This window comes from Lontra canadensis, unplaced genomic scaffold, assembly GCF_010015895.1.
Source record: "Lontra canadensis isolate GAN:19392208 unplaced genomic scaffold, GSC_riverotter_1.0 scaffold21, whole genome shotgun sequence".
In the NCBI taxonomy this organism is placed as follows: Eukaryota; Metazoa; Chordata; class Mammalia; order Carnivora; family Mustelidae; genus Lontra; species Lontra canadensis.
In genome coordinates, this window is record NW_022631015.1 from 8,143,071 (window position 1) to 8,168,917 (window position 25,847).

Sequence of the window (25,847 nt, forward strand, 5' to 3'; positions counted from 1 at the left end):
AATCTTTAAATTATTATAGGCTCTGTTGTACCCACATATTCACCTACTAGTAAAGTCACCATTGGAACATAATGGAATTTTAAAAATGAGATTAAATATTCCAAGTATATCATACTCACAAAATGTAAGTGATATCACTAAGAAGGCAGAAACTAAGCTGTTTTAAAACCAGAATCACTTATACTGAAAATGAAGATTGAGATGATTTTTTTAATACACTGGAAGCAATTCCAAACCTCACTGCTAAAACATTAAGGGCCAAAAGCTTTATGAGTTTTGACTCAAAACTGCAAACTACCTATTACACAAATTTGCTAAAATCTACTTGTGTTTCTTACATTTACCCTATTTAATCTTCAAGCTGTCAAATTAAATTTTCAGTTTTATGAGAAAAACTATGATAATTTTATTATTTAATTATAATTTAAGACATGAATTATTTTTTCTTTAATTAAAAAATCCAAATCACTAAATCTTTTAGCACTTCTTTGATGGATAGTAACAAGTTTTTCTTGTGATACATACTTACAGGATGCAGGGTGATGATTCCTTGTTAGACGGTCTATATTCCACAGAAAACTTAAATCATGTTTTCTCTAAAGAATACTTTTAAATGATCAGAGAAAAGCCTAAGGTTTGAAGTTTACATAAAGCCTTACTACCAAAAAAGCCTTTACTTCCCTCTTCATAACAAAAGGGAAAGCCTTCACTTCCCTCTTCATAACAAAATTCTAACAAGATATTTTAAAAAATCACAGAATAATTTTTATTTATAATGAAGTTATTCTTCCTAGACTTTAAATCATCTGTTCACTCTTATAACAGAGAATCATTTAAATAATACCACCAAAATGAATGAAGACCAAACAATCTAAATTGATATTACTATATCAATTTCTTTGAAATGTCATAATGATATCCAATTAGTTTTGCATCATGGTCCATTTCCAGTGAAATTCTCAACATAATGCTAAGAATTAGTCCTTCACACTGACATTTTATTCTAAGGTGTGGCAGATGCAGCTCTCTTGACTGCTTCAGAAGTCAAACAGTTAAACAAGTGCTCTGTGAAAGAGGCTGACTTCATAGCTGACCCACCCACAAATGGAGAGCACGCCTTCAGATCCTTTGGTTTTTATAATAATCCCTTTGGAAAATTAAGTATTTGATGATTATTCCCTTAGAATTCTATTTTAAGTAGGATGAATTACTGCCTATACAGTTTGTGCCAACGTCCTTGACTTCCTCATTTCCACTGTTTTGTTTATCAGATCATATAGTGATGGCAGTCTTATTTTATCCATATTTTTGCTGTAAACATTGAGAAATATACCAAGGACAACTAACAAACCAGACCACACGTACCTAAGAAGAGAAAGAAGGAAAAAATATTAGTATCAAGGTAACAATTTATTGTTAACCACAGAACTTGGTGATAAGTTCACAATAATTCTGCAATAAAATAAAATTTTGCTATCGGAGGCCTACAATGGCATTAAAATAAAAAATGGTATTTTTAGATCAGATTAGATAGAATTCCATCTCATTTATGTTAAGTATCTACAGAGAGACTTTACAAAATCCTAAATGTAGATCACCTGAACTTTGAAGATAACAGCAAGTTCAAGTCCACGTCCTAATCAATAGTCTAAGAGTATACTTAAAGCACCTAGTATGTCAATCTGCGATGGCAGTCCAGCGGTTTATCCCAGTTGGGTAGCACATAAGAGATAAAAAGTTGCACATGCTGAGAAAGTAGGGGAACCGACATAGATTGCTGTAATGTATACCTAGCATATAGGGAAAGAGAAACTAATTTATAGAAAACAATACAGACTGAAATTTATCTTCTGGTTATCTTTAAGCTTACACAATGATAATTTCTAGGTTTGAATCTTCTCAATTACTAAGCAGCATAAATTTAAATGATATGATTTCAAACGCATACTAGACAACTGAGAAAATAGTCAACGTTTTATAGGAAGCCATAAACTAAATAAACTTACAGCATAATTCTCTACCTCAAATCCTTTGTGGGAGAGGATGACAAATAACAACTTTAAAAACTATGCGTATATATATATGGTTTCATATGTATGTGTGTATGTATCAGGGCAAAGTGGAATCCTTTAATCTCAAGACATCACTCACATTCATTTATATTGAAAATGGGGTCACAATCACATTGGGACTCTGGTTAGGCAATTTAAGCGTACAATATGATTTCTTCAAAATAATTAAATTTCTGAAATAGCAGAAGACACATCAATAAACTAGGGCTCTAGATGAAACACATTTTTTTTTTTAAGAAATTAAGGCTGCTTAGGAGGAAATATGAAACCAGGTATCTACAAGTAGAGAAACTTGTTGAATTAAAAAGTACTTACTGAAATGTGAATGGTTTAGCAAAAAACATAAATGAAAGTACAATGGTCATGGCTTTTCTTCCTGTTGTCACTGTAGGAAGAAAAAAAGTCTGGTTTAGAATGTGCCTACCATCTTGGTAATATTTTGGAAATTACTTTCAACAAATATTTACAGACCCTACTTTGTACCAGATCTATGCTACATGCCAAGAAAACGATGGAAAGCAAAAACCAAACAGAAAGTCACTGTTGCTGCTGCTATGGTGTTTACAGTCTAAGAAGGGTATAGACATTTAATCATACGGTTAAATGTTAAGAACAACTGTAGTAAGTACTTGATAAAGGCCATGACACTAGGGAGGCAGGTCATCCCTTAAAAACACTCAGTCTGATAGGAAAGACAGGCTTTCCCAAGGAATGTATGATTAGGTAGAGCAGGGGCTAGTCTTTAAAAGTAGTAAGGTGAAGCACACACTAATATCTTAATCATGGTCATTTCTGGGTAACACCATGAATAATCTTTATGGTCCTTTTTACACATCTGTATTAACTTTTACCTTTTAAGTATGACCTTGAAGTCTGCCACCAGGTTTGAAACCCTCCTCCCTGTCCCACCCTTGTAGAGATAGGACCTTGGCAATATGTCTCCATCATGCCTTCTGTCCCACTTTGCATTATGAGTTGCTATCCTCCTCTAGATGCTGAGCTTTACTTAGTTTCTTGAACTCCAAATGAAGAATCGGTTTCGGAAATGTGTCAGAGCCTGATTCCCCAAATCTGTTTTTCCTTCTGTGTTAGTAAAATGGACTCCCTATTACAGGCATACCTTCCGCCTTTTCTGCAGTTAGGTGTTATCATGTGACAAGGTCTGGGCCAAAGAAATAGCAAAGAAATAGTCTGTGCTATTTCTAGGAAGTGTACTTTCTAGGAAAACTCCATAAAGAGAAAGGTGTGTCCATCTTCTCCCATCCTGCTGCCTGGAAAGAGGATGAAGATGGCAGAGAAGACAGAAGAAGCCTGGTTTCCTAATGAGTGTGATGCCACCACACCAGGTCAGGAGGGAGGATAACATGTGGGTTAAGAGCACAGGATGGAGCCAGACTGCCTCGCTTGGAATCCTGATTCTGCAACCTACTAGCTGGTTGACCACTGGGCAAGTCACTTCACCTCCCTGTGCCTCAGTCGACCCTTCATAAAATGGAACAATAACATATGGGATTATTGCGAGATCTAAACGAATACTGCATATACAATGGCTCCTGGTACATAATAACAGATATGCATGCAGCCACTATTACTACAGCTGAATTTCTTCTACATGAGAAATAACCTAAATAAACCTACCTGCACCTTCAAGATAAGGGCGGCATCTCACATTTTTTATACCAATCACAGGGTTTAATCAATGCATATTGACTGACATCAAACCCTTTCTGAACAGTTATCTTATGAGCAAAACTGGAACCCAAGCTAAGTATATGAATTCACAACCTTTCTTGGTAGCATGAGATGACTTGACAGATTGTGGATACGGCCTGATCTACAATTACATGCCCTCTGTTTACCGTTAGCAATGTAAACTTTAAAAAGGAGAGTCATAAAATAAGTAAAAAGGGGAATCCTAGTAAAGTAAAGACAAATGTTATGAAGCAAATAAACTTTTATAGAGAGAGAGGTATTTATTCCTTTGCTTAATTTACGCTGTACTATTAGAATAAGTATTCCCCTAAAACTATGAAATATTAAAATCAGGTAAATGACTAATGCATGTATGCATTATAACGTAAATCCTACGTATCTCTGATAGAAATGGTCAAGTCCAACCCAGTCTCTTCACAAGAGAGAAATGAAGCCCAGAGAAGAGGAGAGATTTATTCTCCAAGTGACGTGTCATTAAACATCACTGACATCTCAATCTAGCGCCCTTCATGACAATGCCACACTGTTCCCAATCCTGGGCTTCACTCCATATGGAAGGGGCTGACAGCATTTGTTATCTGGACCATTCACTGGGCAAATGCTACAAGGTTAGCACACAGAGTCATCTGTCCTCCTAATGGGGCCTCACCTGTAGCCCCTCATTGGTTTTCCTGACTCCTCCAAAGCAAAACCAGTACAACTCCCATTCCCCTAAAGTGCCAAAGTTCCTGCATGAAGCAGGTGCATGATAACTATTAGGGACTAGAAAGGATAATCTGATTAATTCCCTAGAAAGTGTACAAATGAAAGGTCCATCCAAAAAACTTTGTTTAAAATATACCTGCCATACTTTAAGTGCATCAAAATGGGAGTTTTCAGTAGTAAATTAAAAGTGCAGACAAAAGCAGGCTTTTTCTCTGAGGATATTCAGCCCATCATACTTTTTAATAAAAGGTCCTTTTAATGTATTTAAAAGTTACTATTTAGATAAATGTATATATTTGATTTTAAAATCAACCCTTCAAATAAAAAATTATGAGGAAACATCACTGTCTTTAGAATTTTAAAATACCATAAGCCAAAAAATAAATTGATGAAAATATAACAATTTTCTTTTTAATGCAGAGCAGATGCTGCCCGTATCTCTTGAAAAGCAGTATCAGAGAAAATTTAAATGCTTATTTCACAATCTCAGCAGGTGTATCATTCCTACCTGTTACAGCAAGAAGTGCACCGAAAATTTTAATCAGAGCCAGAACAAAGGAGATTCCAAAATACCCAGTGAGAGAAAAAAGGAAAGCATAACCATAAGTCTGAATTGGATTCTGCAACATATAAAAAAGCCTGTTAGGAAAATGCAAAACAAACCCTGAGGTATTACAAATGAAATAAAACTACAGATTTTAATCAACTTCCTGAGCAATAATAAACCATTCAACAATTCAGTCAAGCAAAGATTCTTTAGTTCTGATTTAATGGAAAACAATGATGAAATTAAAAATCCCCAACTTTTACATTATGAATCGCTTAAAAATTAACTTACAGGGTAAAGAAAGGATACAGTAAGTTTAAATACAAGTCATTTCATTTCTGAAATAATTTCTGATCTGCATATATTATATTAAAGGAGTTATCAAATTACATAAAAAATAATCTTTTTGAACAAGAAATACAGAGGGAACTATTTAATGGAAGTTGTTTATTTTTAAAAATGTGATTAGTGTTTACCTTTGAACAAAATGTTACTGCAGGGCCTAATCCACTAGTGCATGTCAATCCCAATAAAATGTACACAAAACCGATTGAATACGAATACAAAACCTATGGTAGATAAAAAAATAAAGTGGAAAAGAAAATGTTATCAAACCAAAGGCAAAAAATGAAGGAGTCACAATATATGGCTCAATTAATCTACTCAATTAAATCTGAAGAACAAACCATTTTTAAATGACATCCTTGTTTCGATATGGCTTAGCTTTCTGGAGATAATGACTGAGCCTGTTTATAAAAGTTTACGGTTTATTTTACATACATTGTAACATAGCAGTACTGATCCTTCCATGAATATATTTATATAATATTCATTTATTTGCCTGGCTTGCTTATGGAATTCAAACCACATCTGAATTTTGGGGTTCCAAAAACACACATAAAACAAAAAAACCTTCAAAGCTACTTATTAAACATCAGAAAACCCAAACATTAAGTTTCTAAAGATATTAACAGATAACGAAACTAAGCAGGGGCCTATCTACTGCTTGATTTCTCAGTTTTCCTACAATCTTTCTAACCCAGCTCCTTAAACTCCTCTTATGCACAATCAGCAGGGGCATCGTCATCATACTTGCACACCTGTGATGAGTCAGGTACTAATAATGCTAATAATAATGTGCTAAACACACTCTACATGAATTATTTCACCTGCTTCTCATAACCAGCCTATGAGTTAGACACTCTTAAATGATCAATCCTCAGTCTGCAGATAAAAGAAACTAAAACTTAGAGATAGTAAGTCATTTTCCCCCGATAAGAGAACTTGTAAAGCTAGGATATAAATGAAGCAATCCTAGCCCAGACTCTAAGCACTTAACCACTGTATCATAGCAACTTTCTAGCTGCTTGTACTTCCCTGATTCTCTGATCTTTAACTTATCTAGGAAGAGTGGTATGAATTTCAAGAAAACTTCTGACCGAGATTAAAGACTCCTTAAAGATGCCCATTCTGCTGACAAAACAAAGTAACAGGAAAGACCATTCCTATATACCCTTCATGTGGTATGCTCTCTGTCTAGCAAGGGGTTGGCTGTGAAATTAAAGTACACATATACATGATAACTTTCCTATATCCAAATACCAACCAGGTAGAAGATGTAAGGAAAGAAAGGGCATTATTTGCAGTAACAACAGCAAAAAGATGAACCCCCTAACAATAACTTCAATAAGAAATATGTCGGATTTATATGAAAAAAATTTAATAAGAATCTAAGGGACATTTAAAAAAAGCCACTTGAATAAAAGCAAAGTCATACCTTATTTTTTTTTTAAAGATTTTATTATTTATTTGACAGAGATCACAAGTAGGCAGAGAGGCAGGCAGAGAGAGAGAGGAGGAGGGGGAAGCAGGCTCCCTGCTAGTAGAGAGCCTGATGTGGGGTTCAATCCCAGGACCCTGAGATCATTACCTAAGCCAAAGGCAGAAGCTTAACCCACTGAGCCACCCAGGCACCCCAATCATACCTTATTCTTGAACTGAAAAAGACTCAAGTGTATAGATGCCATTCTCCCTGACTTAACTTATAGTTCAATGCCATACTAACCACAATTAACAATGGGGTTTTCTAGTTTATTTGGGGGATCTGAACACCCAAGAATAACTAATGGTAGTAATATTCTAAAAAACAAAAGGAATACTCCTGGCTAGTCCTAGCAGATGGTAAATGTATGATAAAACTGCTGTCATCATATGGTTTTGGTGCAGAAGTAAATTCAAAAGAATACTACTCTGAATCCTACAGTAGAGTATTATATGATAAAGAAGGCACTTTTGCTGGAAAAGTGGATTTTTCAATAAATGATACTGGGGCAAGTAGATAAAGAAGAAAGTTTTTTAAAGTTCTGGTTGGATCAAAGATTTATTTAGGGAAGCTTGGGTGGCTCAGTTGGTTAAACGTCCAATTCTTGATTTTGGTGAGGTCAGTCTCAGATTACAACACTGAGTCCCATGTCAGGTGCTGAGCTGGGAGTGGAGCCTGCTTAAAATTCTCTCTCCCTTTCTCCATATGCCACCCCCTCATCTCTCTCTCTCTCTTTAAAACAAAAAAACAAAAACAAACAAACAAAAATTTAATTAAAAAGGCAATCATAACAGGAGTAGACAACATGGGTAAAATCCTTAAATCTTCAAAGTTGGGAAAGCCCTTTTCAATCATAATAGGTCAGAACCCATGAAGAAAAAGGTAAACCACATCAAAATTACAAACTTCGAAATGGAAAACAATACCAAATACAAAGAGAGAAAAGTGATGAAGAAAGCAAATTTTTAATATGTAAAAAATATCCTACAAATGAAAAAAATTATCAAATATTATACAATAAGCTCTTAGCAGGGGTAGTGGTACCTTTACCTTTTAGTTTTCATGATGTTTGAATGTATTACTTTTACGAAAATGATGATGACAAACTAGTTTTAAAATGCCATACAAGCCCTTAATACCATAACTATTTCATCAGGTTAAGCACATCACCACTTTTGCTTCTATCTGCTCTGAAGAAAAAACGCTGGGGTACTTACCATTTCTGAATTAGAAGCATTATGCAGTTTCATAGCTTTCTCTTGAACATTTCCGATGACAGCATCTGCGCACAGTGCCAGGGAAATAAGGATCACACCTTTAAGAAAGCATAAGAGAAACACAACCTCTTTATTTAAACAGGCGAACGACGATCAAGATTTATCAGAGATTTAATTGGGTTAAAAAAACAAAAGCAGATCTTAAATCACCCTGTTTCAGTAGAAGTTGATGATTTTTATCCACAACAGCTGTAATGGGCACAGATATGATGATGTTAAAAACACAAGTAACCGACACTAATAAACTACCTTCAGGCTTATTTTGTTTCCCTATTAGATCAAATAATAGTTCTGCTTTTAAATAGGATGGAATGTTTGAAAGGAATACTATATTAAACAACTATAGAAGAAATTCTTGGGAGCACTACCAGAACTAGCAGTTAGTCGGTTAATTGAATATACCAGACGAGGAGGGAAATCATAAAAAGTGTTACCTACATTATTAAAATCATTTCATTTAGAACTCAAAAACATGCACACAGTTGCCAAGGTCTCTTCTCCGAGTACAGGTCCTAACTAAAATTCTGCACGTTCTCCTCTGTATAAACCACACTTGCAACACACACTGTTAATGCTTTCCTAGTTGTTTTTGTTAAAAAGCACAGGGAAACGTAGGAACTTCTCAAACAGTTGGGTGAAAGTGAAAGAATTCTTTCACACTTGTATGATTTTTTTTACAGTTGTTTCCTAGTGATTTTATTGACGAGTCAACCAAACTGTTTCAATTAACTTAACAAAAACTATTCTGTCTCTCTTCAAATTGTTTTTGAACAATTTAAGTAATATTATCACATAGTTATTGGAATAGGTACAACTGGCATAAACAAAGCTGGAAATCAACAACTCATGCAAATGAGGTCTACCTGAGAAGCAGGCTGTTAACGGCCAGTGTGTGGGACCCTGGTCACCAGCCATGGTGCTTTACAGAAAGAACAAAAGGCAGCGTTGGTTACCTCAGGGAGTCTGATGGGATTTAAGGAAGTTTTCCCTTTTGCATTATTTTTTAACAATGTATAAGCAATTACAGGGAGCAGAAAAATATATGTGTGTGCACTTAATTGAGAACTTTCAAGTCTTCATACTTATTTCACACCAATTTGCCTTTTGATCATCTCACTTTGTGGCATTTATTACCAAATCATACATTTTTTATCCACCAAAGTTAATTTTGAATGCTCTTTTCCTTATTTCAAATACCAAATTTGTCGAAGCAAAAAGACAAGCTGCTGTTGAAGACCCTGAATACGATATCCTAGCTCCTAACAGGCTATTCGAAGGCATTCCAAAAATGTTCTGAGCAATGACAATGGTGTGAAAATACCTGAATTGCACCCTGAGGGGAATATTTAAAGGCAGACATTTATCTGAATAAGTAAATTCTGATATATTCACTTTATACATTCAAAGTTTTATTTATGTCTACCTTAAGTAACCATCTTAATAGTTAATCCAATCTCCTTTAGATAATATATTGTCAGACTAGTGGCTGTGATAAGTGCTCATCAGTTATTCCTAATGATGAAATATTATTAAGTTCCAATTCTCTTACCAAGTATTTCCTGGGGAGTCAGAATGGGTTGGCACTACATCACCATGAGAAGTTGCAGGACTACTGTCACTACCTCATTCCGTCATTGTCCCCCATGTGCAGCAAGTGTATACACTTTCCTATCCATTATTTCATCACCTCAGTCAACCCTCCCACTGGCCTTGTATGAGGCAAGCTATCATCATAAGCTCTGTTTTAAAAGGGAAGCATAAAGGGGTCTGACAATCTACCCATGGTTATAATTTTAAGTGACCTGAACAGAACTGGAAGCCATGTCTCTGACTGCAAATTTTGTGCCTTCTCTAAAACTGATTTTCCATAAAAAAGAGTCAATTACCTCAGATTTCATATACAGTCTCCCTCTTCGTATTGCTGACATGAAGTGTTCCTGAAAAATCTAAGCCATGTCAGACACATCTATCACTATAAGCTTTCCAGAGTAAAACTCATCAACGTAGTGATCACTTGTATTCCGAACAATCAAAACTGAAAGAGATGTAATAGGTTCCACCAGAATCTTCTGGTTGTCAAAAGGGTTGCTCCAAGGGGCTGTACTGGTTACATTTAAATCCATTAACCTAGCCTGGTTAACAAAGTTAATAAAGAAGGTTGACTCATAGCCAAATTTTGATTCTTGGAAAGAACAACAAAGCTGATGTAAATGATTTTCTTCTTTATGTAATACTTTCCTTCTCATGAATAATTAGAATTTTTTCCCATTTTTCAGGGTTTCTCTGAACACCTTTTTATTTTTTTTCCCCCTGCTGAGGATCTACTGGTATAAATGCAACCATATAAAAGCATAAGTTATGAAAAACAGTCACGATGTGACCTTCCCAGCCCAGACCCCTAAAACTCCGAGATGGAAGCGAGGAAGGGAAAGCCCAAAACTGCCTTAGAAGGCTGTAGCCCCGGGCCCATGCAGGCCTGGCCTGGCTGGGATGGGAGAAACCGGGTGCCACCAACAGTTAGGGGAAAGCTCACAGAGCTTGCCCATGAAGTCCATGTCAATGGTGAAGTCCAGGTCATGATTATTCTTGGCACTGGGCCGCAGGCCAGTGGTGCCACAGCTCTCCTCACCAGTCTTCACTGTCATGTAGTCTTCCATGTAGAACACTGCTCCACCATACGTACAGGGACTCGGGACTGGTGAAGCCTGCCCTCTTGCAGCAGCAAGGGACTTGATGTTGAAGTAAGCCACAGGTCATTCCACTTCACTTGCAGGCAGAAGCTCTGGAGAGGTGAGAGTCAGGTCTTCTATCTTGATAGTGTAGATGCCCACTCCTTTACGAGGTAGGCCTTGGTGACCAGCTGCATGGGGTGCACCACATCTACCAAGGGCTCCTTGAAGGACACATCTTTAATACAAGACATGTCAGAGCCATATACATTCTCCCACCAGTGGCTCTTGTCATCTTTGTACTGCCTGTCTTCAATGGCTGTTACATTAGAGTTAGTGTTAGAGTGGCTTGGTATGGGAATATTAGGCCACCAGGTGCCTGTCACTTATCTGGGGCCCAGAGCACCACACTGAACACTGATCCGTAGAAGAAGCAATAGCTCATCCACTCACTGATAATGATGTCCACCTTCTCCACCAAAGTGCTTCCTCTGCCTTCCTCTTGATGGCAGTCATCATGTGGTCCAACTTGGTTTTGACAATCTTCACCTCATGGTCAGAGATACTGGAACCCTTATTCCCAATGACCTTATGGGCGCTAGCCTTGGGAGCAAACATAGAGGATCCCTGTGCCTGAGCCCACATCCAAAACCACCTTGTCCTTAAAGAGCTGCCAGTTCTGAAATGGAGTTTTGGTATGTGAGGCTGTGCACCTCATCTTTCAACATCTCTTCCTGAAGGCCGAAGTGAGCACAGGAATCAAAGTAGTAATCTCTGGACGTCATCGTCATGTCTTCAGCAATGGGCTTCTTGCTGCTTTCTCCCTGGTTACAGGAGACCTCCATGATGCAGTTTGCTACCTTGGGTGCCGCCATCTTCATCCATACTTACTCCTCCTCTTGCCCAAAGAGGCCCCTTCCAATACCTAAGTATTTTAAATACTGTTTCTGTCAGGCTAGTAGACGGGATGATAATAAGCTTATGAATAAAACTCAGTAGTGTAAGTATGATAATATTGTATACATAATAATTTCTCTTCAAGGTCTTTAGAATAAAAACAATATTATAACACGTTTATGCTTATTTAGTTCTAAATATACTATAATACCTATTCTGCCTGTGAAGAACCTAAATTTTATTTACAAAGGTCTACCTGGCATACTGTAAGGTAACTTCATGGTGGAAAGTTCAGGCACTTTAAGGTTCTAACCACACTTAGAGCACACAGTTCAGTATTAACATATAGCATAACTTTCCCTCTTCAGCTAAAACAATGACAAATAAATGTACAATTTCAATTTAAAAAAAAAGAGAATAAAAAGTTACTGATGTGATTTGTCTATAACTCATGTGTAAACTTCCAACTCCGCCCATGAGAAATTTCTCTACCACGCACCCAATCGTAGAAGATTTTGACTGGCCAAACATCCTCCTGTAAGGTCAAAATACAAGAGCACTAAAAATAACTCTTACATTTCCAGGACCATAATATTTTTACTGTATCTTATATGGAAAGTCTGAAAGCTTTATGTTAGATATGAAAATCACAGATGTCACACCATCATTTGAAATTCTTATGAAATTGCAAAAGTTCTTACTCTTAAGCCAAAATACCTGCAAAATCCAGGAGCACAAATAATTTCCTTACCTGTCAGGTTGAAATTAGGTGCAATCGTGCTGTCAGCTAGGGTGAACCAGATCAGGCCAAGACTCATACATACTGCAGCAGACACATCTGCAATGTTATAGCGCTTCCCTGTGTAAAATAAATGAAAGCCAAGCTCATTTTACGCACATGCCCACTTGGCTCAGTTTTAGACTATGTGCCTAACCAAGTTGAGCAGGATCTGCTCTTTATATCCAAAGTCAAAAATGTATGAAGAACGCTTAGATCAACGCCTGAGACAGTCACAGAAGAAGGGCTTCTGAGAATTAATGACCAGTGAGCACCAACATGTCCTTGTAATTCAGATAAGAGATCCTACTTTACATGTTATGATAGTGAGTAAATAGAATATTTAGAGTTTGTGGACACGAGTGCCTCCTTTACTTCATATATAATAGAAGCTATTAATTTTCTTATAGTTTACACATTTGCAAAGTAACCAGAGCAATTATTCAGGTTATATAACTGTTTAAGTTTACAACTACCATAATCAGATAACTTCTAGGTTGGTGAGAATTAACCTGTTATAGTATATCCACATTTCAATAAAATCATGTACTATAACTTTTTCATAAGGATCGCTAAGGAAATATTATACATGCATGTGGTTTTTAATGGGAATTGGTGTCAATACTTTTTCCTGCATGAACATTTACCCTAAAATTATATATGAAGTAGCCAACAGACATACTTTCATTACAGAGGGCCTCTGTGGAAAGACATCAAATGTAAAAAATGAAGTTGGGCTGTATAAGAACTTCAGTGATACAGGGGCCCTTGATTACCAATCTAAGTATTTCTCATGACAGTGACATGAATAACAAAAACTTGTTCCACTTGCTATTACAATTTCTTCTTTACTCCTTTTTCCACATAGCTTGTAACTTAGTTGGGGATCTAGGAAGCCAATAAGCCAGCAGAGTTGGTAAAAAAGCAGTTCTGCTCAGGTTAAGCTTACTTCATAGTGAGAATTGCCCATTTGTATAATGGAGGGAGAAGGAGGAGCCCTGAGGAGCAGAAGAATGAAAGAACTGAAAAATGAAGTTTTCCAGGTATTTCTGAGCTATGCCTTCAATACATGAACACAGTATTTCTGGAAACGTAGTAGATTCCAGATTAAAAGAAAAAAAATAATAAAACACTATTTTTATGTTTCTTGAGTCCGAATTACTGATTTCTAATACTAGGAGATATCACAGAAATATCAGTGCTTTTATAATACCTTATTTTTATAAGATGTCACTCAGAACTGTTCTAGTATTGAGAATGTTTATTGAAACTATTAACTAGAGTTTAATGTTTTTCCTAATGCTAGATGCCATAACATATCCTATTATTTCAAACAGTATGAAAATATATCATTACTATACCTTGAATAAAAACTCCTCCTAGCATAACAGGAATCAATTTGCAGCACTTGAAGATGACTTGGGTAGGATAATTCAGGTAGCCCAAGGAAGTATTTGATAACCCCATAGTACCCACAGTTAGAAAAGCTATTATCATGTAGGTTTTTCCTGGTATTCTGTAAAAGACAATTTTTAAAATCTTCATTTTGGGACCCAATTCATACTACTGTAAGATAATGTGTTTACAATGTGTAAATGTCTAATTTCTGTTGAATATTTCTAACAATATTGGTGAAATAGCACTATTTTAAAAGTTATCACACTTATATAAAAGAATGTTGGTAAAAACAACAATTTACCCTTATTTAATCAATCACAAGTGAGAACTTTCTATTGTGTGAAAAAAATTGTGTATCAGAGTTACATATATTCTTCAAGATGGCATAAAAAAAATGTTGGTAAGAAGTTTTTTTTTTTTAACAGCCGTTCTACCATATATATATATATATATATATATAAAAACTATCTTGACTAAATTTAGGAAAAAAGAGTTGAGTTTTAAACAATATTGACCCTCATAACAGTAAAAGGCACCTTAACTAATTTCAACTTCTAAATTGTTGTTCTGTTTCCTAGTGTTCCCATCTAGCATTAGGAAAAATACATTCAGCCCTTCTGCTAAAATAACCTGAGCAGAATATCTCCAGATATTCTGGAGTGGCAGCTTAAAACTCTAAACACAGTTTTTATTACCACGATGTCAACTTTAACTCTGTATTCCACAAGATGTTACAATAATCAACTTCAAGATGGAGAACCTGATTCTCTCCTCATGATCCCAAATCACTACTTTGGGTTCTATTTGAATTTCCCAAAGGGGTTTTTAATTTGGCATCTTCAGAATTTTGCACTATTATTGCGAGCATATGCTCACTTTGACTAGATATTTAATGGTCTAAAATAATCTTGTACACTGGTGTGACTAATACATGAAGTACTATTCACATAATCAGATTATGCTGCATACTTGGAAGTAGCTTCCACTTTGGGATTTGTGTTCACATTTAAATCAAGACAACAAAATTCCTTCTTATTTTTTATTTGGCTAGATATAAGGCAAAATAATTTACTGGAAAATTCAATTAAAATGTATCTTTTCCACTTATATTTCAATTTCGAGGCCTTTCCTACTTAACTACTAATACACTAGTCAACATTTAAAATAACCTGGCATGCACATATGCATCAGTGTTATGCAAACGAGGATTTCTACGCCCGTCTGCGGGCTTAATCTTCAGTGAGGTATCATCAGGGAAGAACAGCACTGCTCCTCCAATAATGACAGAAGTCACAGTGGTCCAATTTCCTCAGACATAAATTGCACACAGTGGCCAGAAAATAAATTTTTTTTTTCCGCCTCAAGTCAGAAAAAATCACAAGGAATGGTGATTACAGAAGTTAACAACCACAGGTAGAAAGAAAAGGGACCTAAAATTCAGGAGGCCTATATTCAGAGGGTCCAAACTCTGACAGCAACCTGCTGTAGAGATGCATGAAAACCCCAGTCCTCCTCACGGTATGTTCATCCACTGGTGAGACCAGGACATTAGATTCATCATCTTCCTCTTGAGTGCCACGTGGCTGTTTTATTTAATATCCCAATTTCTTACTTCTTTAGGCAGGGGGGTGGACTGTGACTTTCAACGGCCCCTTCGCAACCAATTTGACAGATCTCCTTTATTAAAACCTCATGCAAAGTAATAATAAAGTTACAAGGTAACTTTGGTGAAAAATAACAAGTCATGTATTTAGGGTGTTAAAGCTTACAATGCGCTCCCCGCACATTACCACATTTGATCCTCAAATGTCAGCGAATTTAAGCAACTCCCTCGAGGTCTAAAGAGAGTTAATTAGAGGCCATGCCAAGACTCAAATACATGTTTTCTGACTTCCAATCCTTTACTCTTTCAAGTATATAGTATTCATATAAACATAGGAAAAAAGAAAGAAAAAAAGAGAAAACTAAGCAGAGTTTGGCTACTTAAAGGTCTAAAGAGCAGGGCCACTTAAATTCAGAAATATGTCATTTAGCATATTTTGATTGTAACATACCTTTAAAGGCTTTTTCTAAAAATATTTTTTTAATGTGCTGTGGAAATGAAAAAGTTTCAATTCATAATTATATTTATTATATGTCTATAAATTCTTCTATTCTCCTTCATTTATGTTTAAATCAACACAAATTATTTTATCTTTAAACATGTTATAGTAAAAAAAAAAATGTTATGGTTATTTGGTTTAAGGGTTGGGATAAACATGGCTGGAAACTCACTCCCTATTTCATTTGGGTAGATGAGAGGGAGGTGTATCTTTCTTTTTTGTAAAGTAGGCTCCATGCCCAGTGTGGAACCCAATGTGGGGTTTGAACTCAGGGCCCTGAGATCAAGACCTGAGCCGAGATTAAGAGTAGGACGCTTAACTGACTTAGCCACCAAGGCACCCCAGAGAGGTGTATCTTTTTTTTTTTTTTTTTAAGATTTTATTTATTTATTTATTTGACAGACAGAGATCACAAGTAGGCAGAGAGGCAGGCAGAGAGAGAGAAGGAAGCAGGCTCCCCGCGGAGCAGAGAGCCCGATGCGGGGGCTCCATCCCGGGGGCTCCATCCCAGGACCCTGGGATCATGACCTGAGCCGAAAGCAGAGGCTTTAACCCACTGAGCCACCCAGGTGCCCCGAGGTGTATCCTTTTTAAAGGAGATATATCTTTGTGTCGCTTTCCATTTTATAAAGATAGCATTAGATTCTTTTACTTTGGAAACAGATGTCCAGCAGTTTGCAATTGGTAATGAATCATCATGCTTTCTTATACATTAGTCTTGACAGATATATTTAATTATTCTATCACCTATATGGCCGAGTACCGCAGCTTCAGAGCATGAAAATAATTTAGACGCTAACCTCAGATTCAAACATTTTTTTTTACTATCACTGCTAGAATAATTTATTGGCAATAAAGAGAGATTGAGAGGCAAAATTAGAACTATGAAGGAATACTATTATGACAGACTTAAATATTTAAAATTTTATAGTTACCTTCAGACGGATACCAAAAACATTTTTGTAAGAAAAATAGTAGCTGTGAGTATTTTTTTATTTTTACTGAAAGACTAAACATTTCTATCATTGAAGACAGGCTATCAGTATTATAGTTCCTTGCTGCATTTAAACTGCTCAGTGTCTACATGAAATATTCACATCTTAGAGCCTGGTATGACAGGATAACCACAGTGACATTTACTAAGAAGGTACGTTCAACTTCCTAACCTCCTCCTGTTCATAATCAGGTTTTTATTGCATATTGTTCTGTGTACCATTAAAAGTATTTCGAGATATTTCTCAAATCTAGATGGTTAATGCAAAATGTTATGTCAACAAACTCCTTTGGCTCTGATGAAAAGGCATGCTTCTCTGATGTCTAAACATGCAATCTCAGTGACTGCACACTATAAAGAACACAATGTTAAACAGAATATATCCCACAAAATATTAATCGTGCATTTTAAAAACCACTATAAAAGTGGCATTGATCGTTCATTTCACCACTTTGATCTTTCTTAGCACTGTAAATCTTTCAGTAATTACACCCATTTCAGTTAAATTTATAAAAACACATATGTACATCTGAAAACTTTGTTTCAAGAAGATACATTTATCATAATTTGATCCTAAACCACATTTTTCTGATAACATTACACTAAAAGAGAGACCACTTTCTTCACTGTACAACTGAACTATATTTAATATTTTTTGTAAGTTGATTATACTGATAAAAATTACTGGGTATTAGATATGTCTTAACTGCAAATGCATATATTTCATGTATAAGATACTCCATATTCCCAAACAAAACAAAGAATTTAACTACTACTAATGAACTGTCAAAAAAAATAAAAACAAACCACATACCTTCTCCTTTTGTCCTGAATAAGCTGAAGTTCTATTAGGCCAAATATGGAGTAAAATGCAAACTGTACTAAAGTAAGGTACCAGCCGTAGGACTTAAAACCCTCCATTGAAAATATTAATTCCTATCAAAAGATACATGAGTACTGTTAAATTCTGGGACAGATCAATTTCCTCACAATAAATTCCTATAAACACAACATTTTAAAAAGAACCCAAAGCTTACCCCCAACAACAAAAAATAAAAAGCAAAAATACACCCAAATTTCAAGGCTTCTCAGAGGTAAAATCTGAGAAGTTCAGGAGGCCATTCCGAAGAACTGATGTTAGATATTCAGATAAGAAAAGCAAAGGGAGGGAGGGATAACCATGAAGAAATGTTATTCCAGGCTTTTCTTTAACAACAACAACAACAACAACAACAACAACAACAACAACAAAAGGTTGCCAAAATTAAGAATTGCCCCAACAGTGAGAAAGATAGTTGGTTCAAAGACTCATTTACTGTATAACAAATATATTTCATTAGAAGTCTATTATCTCAGGCTTGTTTTTCTATAGGAATTTAATCAGTTCAAACTAATAATGTGATTTTTTGGAATATTTGTGCCAGAGATTATATAAAATTTTCTACATGTAAAGGAAATGGCTACTTTGTCAAACATAATATTATATTATGAAGTAACATTTACATTAATTATTAATATCCCATTAACAAGTCAGTAAGAGGTATTCCAATACTTGGCTTAATCGATATTTTCTTTAAACTATTTTAATATGCTATTATACGTAATAGTAGCAGTGTTAGTTTTCACAAAGTAAAAGCAATGTTTATTTAACTTTAAAAGCTTTGCATTGTTATAAATTAAAATATAACAATTTATCAAACAGAAAAAGATTATTAAAATTTGTAAATTTCTAATTCATATTCCTTTTGGCAATGGCTAACTCTGTTCCCAAATTATTTAACAATGGCATTTAAAAAAAAATGTTTCTCAACAAAAAATTAAAACCTGTGTTTGATAAAATTTACTATTTTTCATTGTTCTTCATTGTGATATCTGAATTTTTGTATCATCCGCCAGTGGGGAAATTAGTTTTTATAAATATTAAGATTTTTAATTCAAGTTTTTGTTTTACACTAATACTCCTTTTAGAATTTTTACAATCTAAGGAATAGTCAATTCTACCATTTTCTTTCTTTATACTTCCTTTTATATTTCATCTCTATAGGACAATGGAAAAGAGTACAATAATTTTTAAGATCATTCTAACTGATTAATACTAAACAATACCAGAAATATTAACTGCTTCAACAAAACACATCTATTTCCATTTCTTGAATTACAAAGTTTTCTTACATTAGAAAGCTGCCTAAAAAAGCAAAGTTGTTAATGGCTGAAAATACTAATGAACTGACCATTAAGAAAAGTAGTCCCCAGACATTCTGTTTACATTAGCCTGGCTCTTCACCCGGCCGCCCATGTCCCTGAAGGTCAAGAATTTGCATAATACAAACAGAAGACAATTTGTAGCAATGTCAGAAGTGTTTTGCACCAACAAAAATAAGGTTCTGACAAAATTAGATTTGAAGAGGAAGGCAAAAAGAATGAGAACACAACAGGTACTTCATAAAAAAAGCAATACAGATAGTACAGGATTAAAAAGAAACTTCTGGAAAAAGTATAAAGCATCCTTTTATATAAATATAGTATAAATATAAGTATACGTTTGCAAAAATTACCTTTTATTATTGAGCTCCAAGAATCAACAACGGACTAAATTATGGCTTTTGCACTATCATTCAATTTTATTGGAGAATTATGTTCCAAAATACCACTAATACTTGAATCACTCTCATTGCAATCATCACCTACATTTTGTTAACGTATTTCAAATTTTTTCACAATTTTAGTTTTTTTAAGTTTGTCTCTGCTCCCTTCCCCCCATCTGAAATATTTAACTGTGAAATTTTGATATCTGCTAAAAGTAGCAGACTAACTTTTTTTACACTAAAAAACTCAAAAATGTGAATAAAGTTGTATCTTATAAAGAAAACTATCTTGGACAAAACTATTAGTAATGACCATATTGACCTCAATTGTTATAAATAGCATCTTGTAAATAAGTAACTATTTTTTACCTGTAAATATCCATAAATTAGGTAAAATACAAAAACTCCAGCAACACATATGAAAAACTGAGTAAGTTTGTTAAATCTGCTGAGATTTATGCCAAGTACTACAATGTCATCTATTGACTTGATGTGTGGTGACATTGTCTGTGTTTTGCGAGGGACAGTGATAGAAATATATTTCCTGGAGTTGTTGAACTTGAGATCCATTGTTCTTGTTTTGCTGCATTCAGTGCTTCTAAAATTATCTTTATTTGTTTCCTCTCCTTTGTTCAGTGTTTCTTTTGCTTGCTGAGGTAAGTCCTAAAGAAGGAAATAAGCAATCAAAGCAAAAACATTTGGATCATAAGATATTATGCTCCAAATATTTCACATCACCCTTTAAGAATTATACAGGTAAATCTCATTCTTTCTGGATATTAATATATTAATTCCTCTATACAAGCTTCCAAGCAACCAAAAACAATGTCTACTCTCCAATTTATCTTCTCTAATAAAGACCAATACATCACTAAATATATGCCATTCTCATTTCCACAGCAAAAATCAAAAGCTAACTTGGAGTTTACTTCATCAAATAAGTAAATATGCTTTTATTATGGTTTTTGTATGTATTAAGGATATCATTTGTAATTATCTATCCATGATAGTTTATGAGTGACATCTTCAACATTAATGTCAGTCTTTGCAGAAATGAGCTGATGCTCCTTTAAATACTAAGTCAACTGTAAAATGTATTTGTTAATGATGTTTTAAAATAAACTCGAAGAACTTAAGTTATTTAGAAAAGCTAGATTTATCAGACAACAGAAAGAAAAATATGCTTTAGCAACAGCCTTTCTTAGGTTGAAAGTAAAAGTTTTCTTCCTTTCGAGACAATCATTTTAATTTAAAAAGTCTTTGGGGAGTTGTTGTTCAATGAATATCAAATTATAGTTCTATAAGATGAGTAAGTTCTAGAGACCTACTATATCACATAGTGTCTACAGTTAAAAACACAGTGGTGTGCACTTAAAAATCTGTTAAGAGGACAGATACCACGGTAAACTTTCTTAACCACACATACACACAAAGGGGAAAACATGGAAGCTTATGGAGGTGACAAATGTGTATTACCTTGATCGTTATGGTGATGGTATCACAGGTATACCTACATGTGTCCAAACTCATTAAATTGTGTATGTTAAACATGCAAATTTTTTTTTGTGTGTGTGTAACAATTATACCTCAATATAGCTGTTTTATAAATAAGAAATAAAGGAACCTCTGGAATTATAAAAGGCTGGAAAACATCATTTTTTGTTAGCCTGTGGAAAAAAAAAAACAGCAACAACATGAGGGTCCCATAGATGACTGTCCATTTCACTTTGGATTTATATACACCAAAGAATGAGTTCCATGTGGAGGTTGAAGACAGAGTGAAGAATTATGACAAAGAACAACCTGAGGATGAAAAAATTATCTTCCTAGAAAAGACCTACTATCTGTTACAATCCCAATGGGAACTAAAATTTAGAATAGCTGAGGAAAGAGGATAGATAAGGATAATTCTGACAGATCTAGAAATCTTTTTAAAAGAAACTGTCATGATGGTTTAAAATGGTAAGAATTAGAATCACTTCTTCACGATCACTTCTCCTTTGCTGTTTACAGAGATTAAGCAAGCTATCTGCAGTAATTTAAACTAGGATCGAGGTTCTGAATACAACTTGTAACTAACTCAGGCATCAAAGAACATTTATTTTACAGGGCACGTGCCAAATTTCTAAATAGAAAAAGCATAATTTTAACAAGTTTTATTCTATTTCTTTTCTTTTACCTTTTTCTTCTTCTTTATATATTGCTCTTCCTTCCCACACTGTTTCAATCAGACATCTCTGAGTTAAGACTTTTTAAGTCATCTTGCAGGATACCCTTCAGATTTGACTTTCCTCATAAACCATGCTTTACATGATCTTGAACGGAGAAGAAACAAAAACCTGAGTAACTACTTTCCATGTGTGTAGGCATGGATACAGAGTACCATTCAAATAAGTCTCCCCCTTCCACCCCCATCAGTCAAGCCCTAAACTGCCCACAATGAACTATTAATACATTCCTGAAAATACATTCCTGAAAAATACCATGAACTTTCAAATACCCTTGCCTTACGTTCATGATGTTCTTTCAGCCCAATGTCTTCTTTCAGGATTTGAAATAAGCTTATTGTTTCTTCCTCTGTGATACCCTCCCTCAATCCCTGAGCTGGGGGGAAGAGCACTGGAAAGGCAAGACTCCAATCTTACTTGTCTCTGCATCCTTGGTATCTGGCATACTCTGCACATAGACACACATACTCTGCACAAATACTATGATGAACCAAATAAACTGTCCCTTCCCGTGCATGTCCTCAAAACTCCACCCTGCAATCACATGCTGTCTATCCAAACATGACTTTTCAAATTGGTGCTGGCAAACTTTGTGAGCAAAACTAAAAATCGTATAGAAAACAGAGAGGTTGGGGGAAATGTGCAAATGTTTATATATTTACACAGAGAGAATAAATAAAACTTCTAGAAGACCTCTTTCTTACTTTTATTAGTATCAAAAATTTATCCCCCACCCCCACTTCTGCTGCAGGTGTTTGTAACTTAGCAAAATGGCTGGCATACTGTAATGATCCAATAAAATTACAGCTACCATAATGAGAAGTCTTTCCCCAGGGTTTGGATTTTGACAGATCTGAGTTCAAGACCCAGTTTTGATACTGATAGCTGAAAAGCCTTGCGGAAGTTACTTAACCCTTCTGAACTTTAGGTTGTACATCTTTAAAAGGGGGGTAAAAAAAATGTGCCTATGGTAGAATTTTTGTCAGGATTAAATGAAATAAATGTAAAAGTGCCTAGAATATAGTAAGACAGACCACAAATGTTGGATGCCATTCAATTTTTTAGAACTATTGCTAGTGTGATATGGTCTGCTGACACAGATTCATCACCCTTTTGATGTGCAGCTGGAAATATGAATCCGGATTTCCAACCCAGACTTCTCTTCTGGGATCCAGATCTCCATTTCCAAATGCTTCTTTGAAAGCATTTCTACTCATGAGTTCCACTGGCAACTTATTTTAAAAGTGTCCAGGGCTGAACTCATTATGTTCCTCCAAACAAACCTGCTCTTCCTATAGTCCCAATGTCACTTACTGGTATTATGCAAAAAATCTGGAACTTTAATTAGACTCTTTTCTTTTCCTCACATTCTATATTTTGCCAACATTCCTGTTGACTCGACATCCATAAATGTACCAAGAATCTGTTTCTGACCCTACCATTAGCAGCTGTTTTCTCTTGCGTAGATTACTAGATTAGCCTGTTTATAATCTCTTCTTCCCTTTCTGATCCCTCTTTCACACTTAACATGAATGCTCATTATGCCTCACTTCTGATTAAAGTCCTACAAATCACAAGCTGGTTGATTCTCTGGACTCTCATAGCACTTTATAAAGATTTTTACAAATACCTAGATCATAATGGCCTAACTTTTTGTTTTTGGGTCTGCTTCTCTCACAAATTTATGACATCTTTTAAGGGAAGAGACAAGACCATCTTCATAATATTTTCGCACATAGCAGAAGTGTAAGATATGAAATGAAGGACTCTATTGCACTTTAGTAAGCACCATTCAGTCAGTAGTATCCTGCTCCTTTCCGACAATTTGCTGCTTTTAACACACCTATTGGCAATCTTAGGAGTCGCAGATCTGTGCCAGACATGTAGAGTTAAATCCCTTCAGCACTGTCACTTCTTGGATATCTGTGCCAAAATATTGACATCTCCACTGAAATTTCCCACAAAGCATCTGAAATGAACATGGAAATAAATTCACTTCCTTTGCTTACTTGAGGTACCAGCACCAGAAAATCTGCCCTACAAGGCCTTGCATTTAGAATGCACTTTTATTAATCAGAACATCACTGGTCAGTTCACGTGACAGATGAAGATGCTGTGAACTTTGATACCTGGTAACCATGATCCTTAAAGCTTGCCACATGCCTTCCATTTCACTAACGATAGATATTAATCAACAACTAAAGAAACTAGGCCAATGCCCTTTTGGTGCAGGAAAACTAAAATCAAGCATAAAAACTACTTTCAAATTAAATGAGCAACATTTTGCTTTGGTTTAGAAATTCACAGTAACCCCATGAACTAAGAACAAAAAACTCACAGATGTGAATCACTGGATGAGGCCTCTTCCTAAAGTCAACACAGATATTTAATGTTACTTGGGGGTACAAAATAACTGCTAAAGAGGAATAAAAAGGCAGCAATTTCGAGAGCATATTGATATTTAAAAATTATAAATAACTGGTGGTAACACTGATTTACAATGACCTACTTAAGTCAAAATTATTTCAGTTAATGTCTTAATCTAGTTTTTTCCAATCTTCAGAAGAAAAGTCTCCCACTACAAAAGGGTAGAATATGAGGAAATCATATCATCACAACGTAAATAACCAGAACAAACTTGATTCTGTATTTTGTCACACTTAATGTTACAAATAAAATAACTTTGCCACTATATAAAAATTAAGTGAACTCTAAATATTGTGACCTATGGGTCGTGATTATAAAACAGTGAAAAACAAGACTCGGTCTCATTTCTTTGTACACACTTCATTACACAAAGTTCAAGAAACAGTGCGCTCCTTCTTGATGGTTACTCTATTTTTTTCAAGGGATAAATCTAAATTTAGGAGTTGATATATATTAAGAAATTAAGTACAAATTAAGTACAAACACTTATGTAAATTATTTTCCAAATGCTGCTGTATCTCTCTCTTCCAAGTTCCAAACTATCCCAATTCACTTAGGAAAGCGTTACTCCAAAAACCAATTCTCAACATCTGAGGTCCTACCATAGAAGAAGCCCATATACCCAACACTAAAAAACCCTCCGTGAGCACACCAAAGCATTCCACCTTCTTTCAGTATTTCTTGGGAAAAAAAAAAAAAAAAAAAAAAAAAAAATAGGTTGGGGAGAAAATTAAGCTCCAAAGACTGGAGAATCTGCATAACTTCCAGTGGAAATTTATCTCCTAAGCTTAATCTGGCAAGAACAATCACCTAGCACTACAAATTAAATGTTCAGCAGAGGAACCTGAACCCTATCTAACAGAGAACCCGGAAGTAGCTCTCAACTAAGATGCAGTCCTGGGAACCCAGGCGACAGACAGTCCTCCGGAGGCCCCTTATTATAAGCCTAAAAGGCCCTCCTGGAAGTGACCTCAGAGTACACAGACGGGGACATCAGAGAGTTCTAGCCAGCCACAGAGCGGAAAGGGGGCGAGGAGGAGGACATACTCCTCCCTAGAAACCCAGCCAGTAGGTTTCCGTTCTTTAAAAAAGAAGTCACCGATGCCTTCCATCCCGACCCTTCACGCCCGTTATTGATGAAGATAAACTATGTCCAGATTATCTGGGGGGGGGGGGGGGGGTGGGGCTCAAACACGGCGAAGGGCCGGGGGGCACACATCTACTCCAGAGTCGGTATGTCACCTGAAAGGGTGACCCCAGCCCGAGTGGCGCCAGCCAGACGGAGCGCTCCCCCTCCCCAAGTCCGTCGCCATCACCTCCTGATTCTCCTCTCCGCCTACTGCCGCACTTTCCACAGCGGTCGCCGCCTCCTCGCAAGGTGCTCGCATCCCCGGCACCGCGCGCGCCACTTCCGCCTACGTGTCTCCTTGCGCGAGCGCACTTGCGCGGCCCCGCCCCCTCGCCGGCCAGGGGCCGTCCGGCGGCGGGGGCGCGGTTACGTCTCGCGCATGCTCTCTCCTCTCCCAAACGCGGGAAGAGCGCAAAGTGAGCTTGAAGGTGCGAGGGATGCGCTTCTGCATCCTCTGAAAATGGCGTAGGAGCCGCGAACGTCGATCGCGTGGGGAGTTGTCAA

General features: G+C 35.9%; 1 protein-coding gene and 1 pseudogene across 4 annotated transcripts; both read right to left on the reverse strand.

Moving 5' to 3' along the window:
• Positions 1-190: 190 nt before the first annotated feature.
• SLC35B3 (solute carrier family 35 member B3) lies at positions 191-25,637 on the reverse strand. Of its 4 annotated transcripts, XM_032861541.1 has the most exons (12): positions 25,531-25,616; positions 23,631-23,756; positions 21,739-21,874; positions 19,929-20,222; positions 17,789-17,910; positions 13,842-13,996; positions 12,454-12,561; positions 8,077-8,174; positions 5,514-5,606; positions 4,999-5,110; positions 2,388-2,457; positions 191-1,365 (listed from the first exon to the last, which is right to left on the reverse strand). In XM_032861541.1, exons 4-12 carry the CDS (start codon positions 20,127-20,129, stop codon positions 1,215-1,217), a joined length of 1,110 nt encoding a protein of 369 aa, XP_032717432.1. In that variant the 5' UTR covers positions 20,130-20,222; positions 21,739-21,874; positions 23,631-23,756; positions 25,531-25,616; the 3' UTR covers positions 191-1,214. The 4 variants fall into 4 exon arrangements, with proteins under 4 accessions (XP_032717432.1, XP_032717434.1, XP_032717433.1 ...); XM_032861543.1 differs by lacking the exon at positions 21,739-21,874; XM_032861542.1 differs by lacking the exon at positions 23,631-23,756 and having other exon boundaries at positions 25,531-25,614.
• On the reverse strand, positions 10,402-12,182 carry LOC116869923 (annotated as a pseudogene).
• Positions 25,638-25,847: the final 210 nt, after the last annotated feature.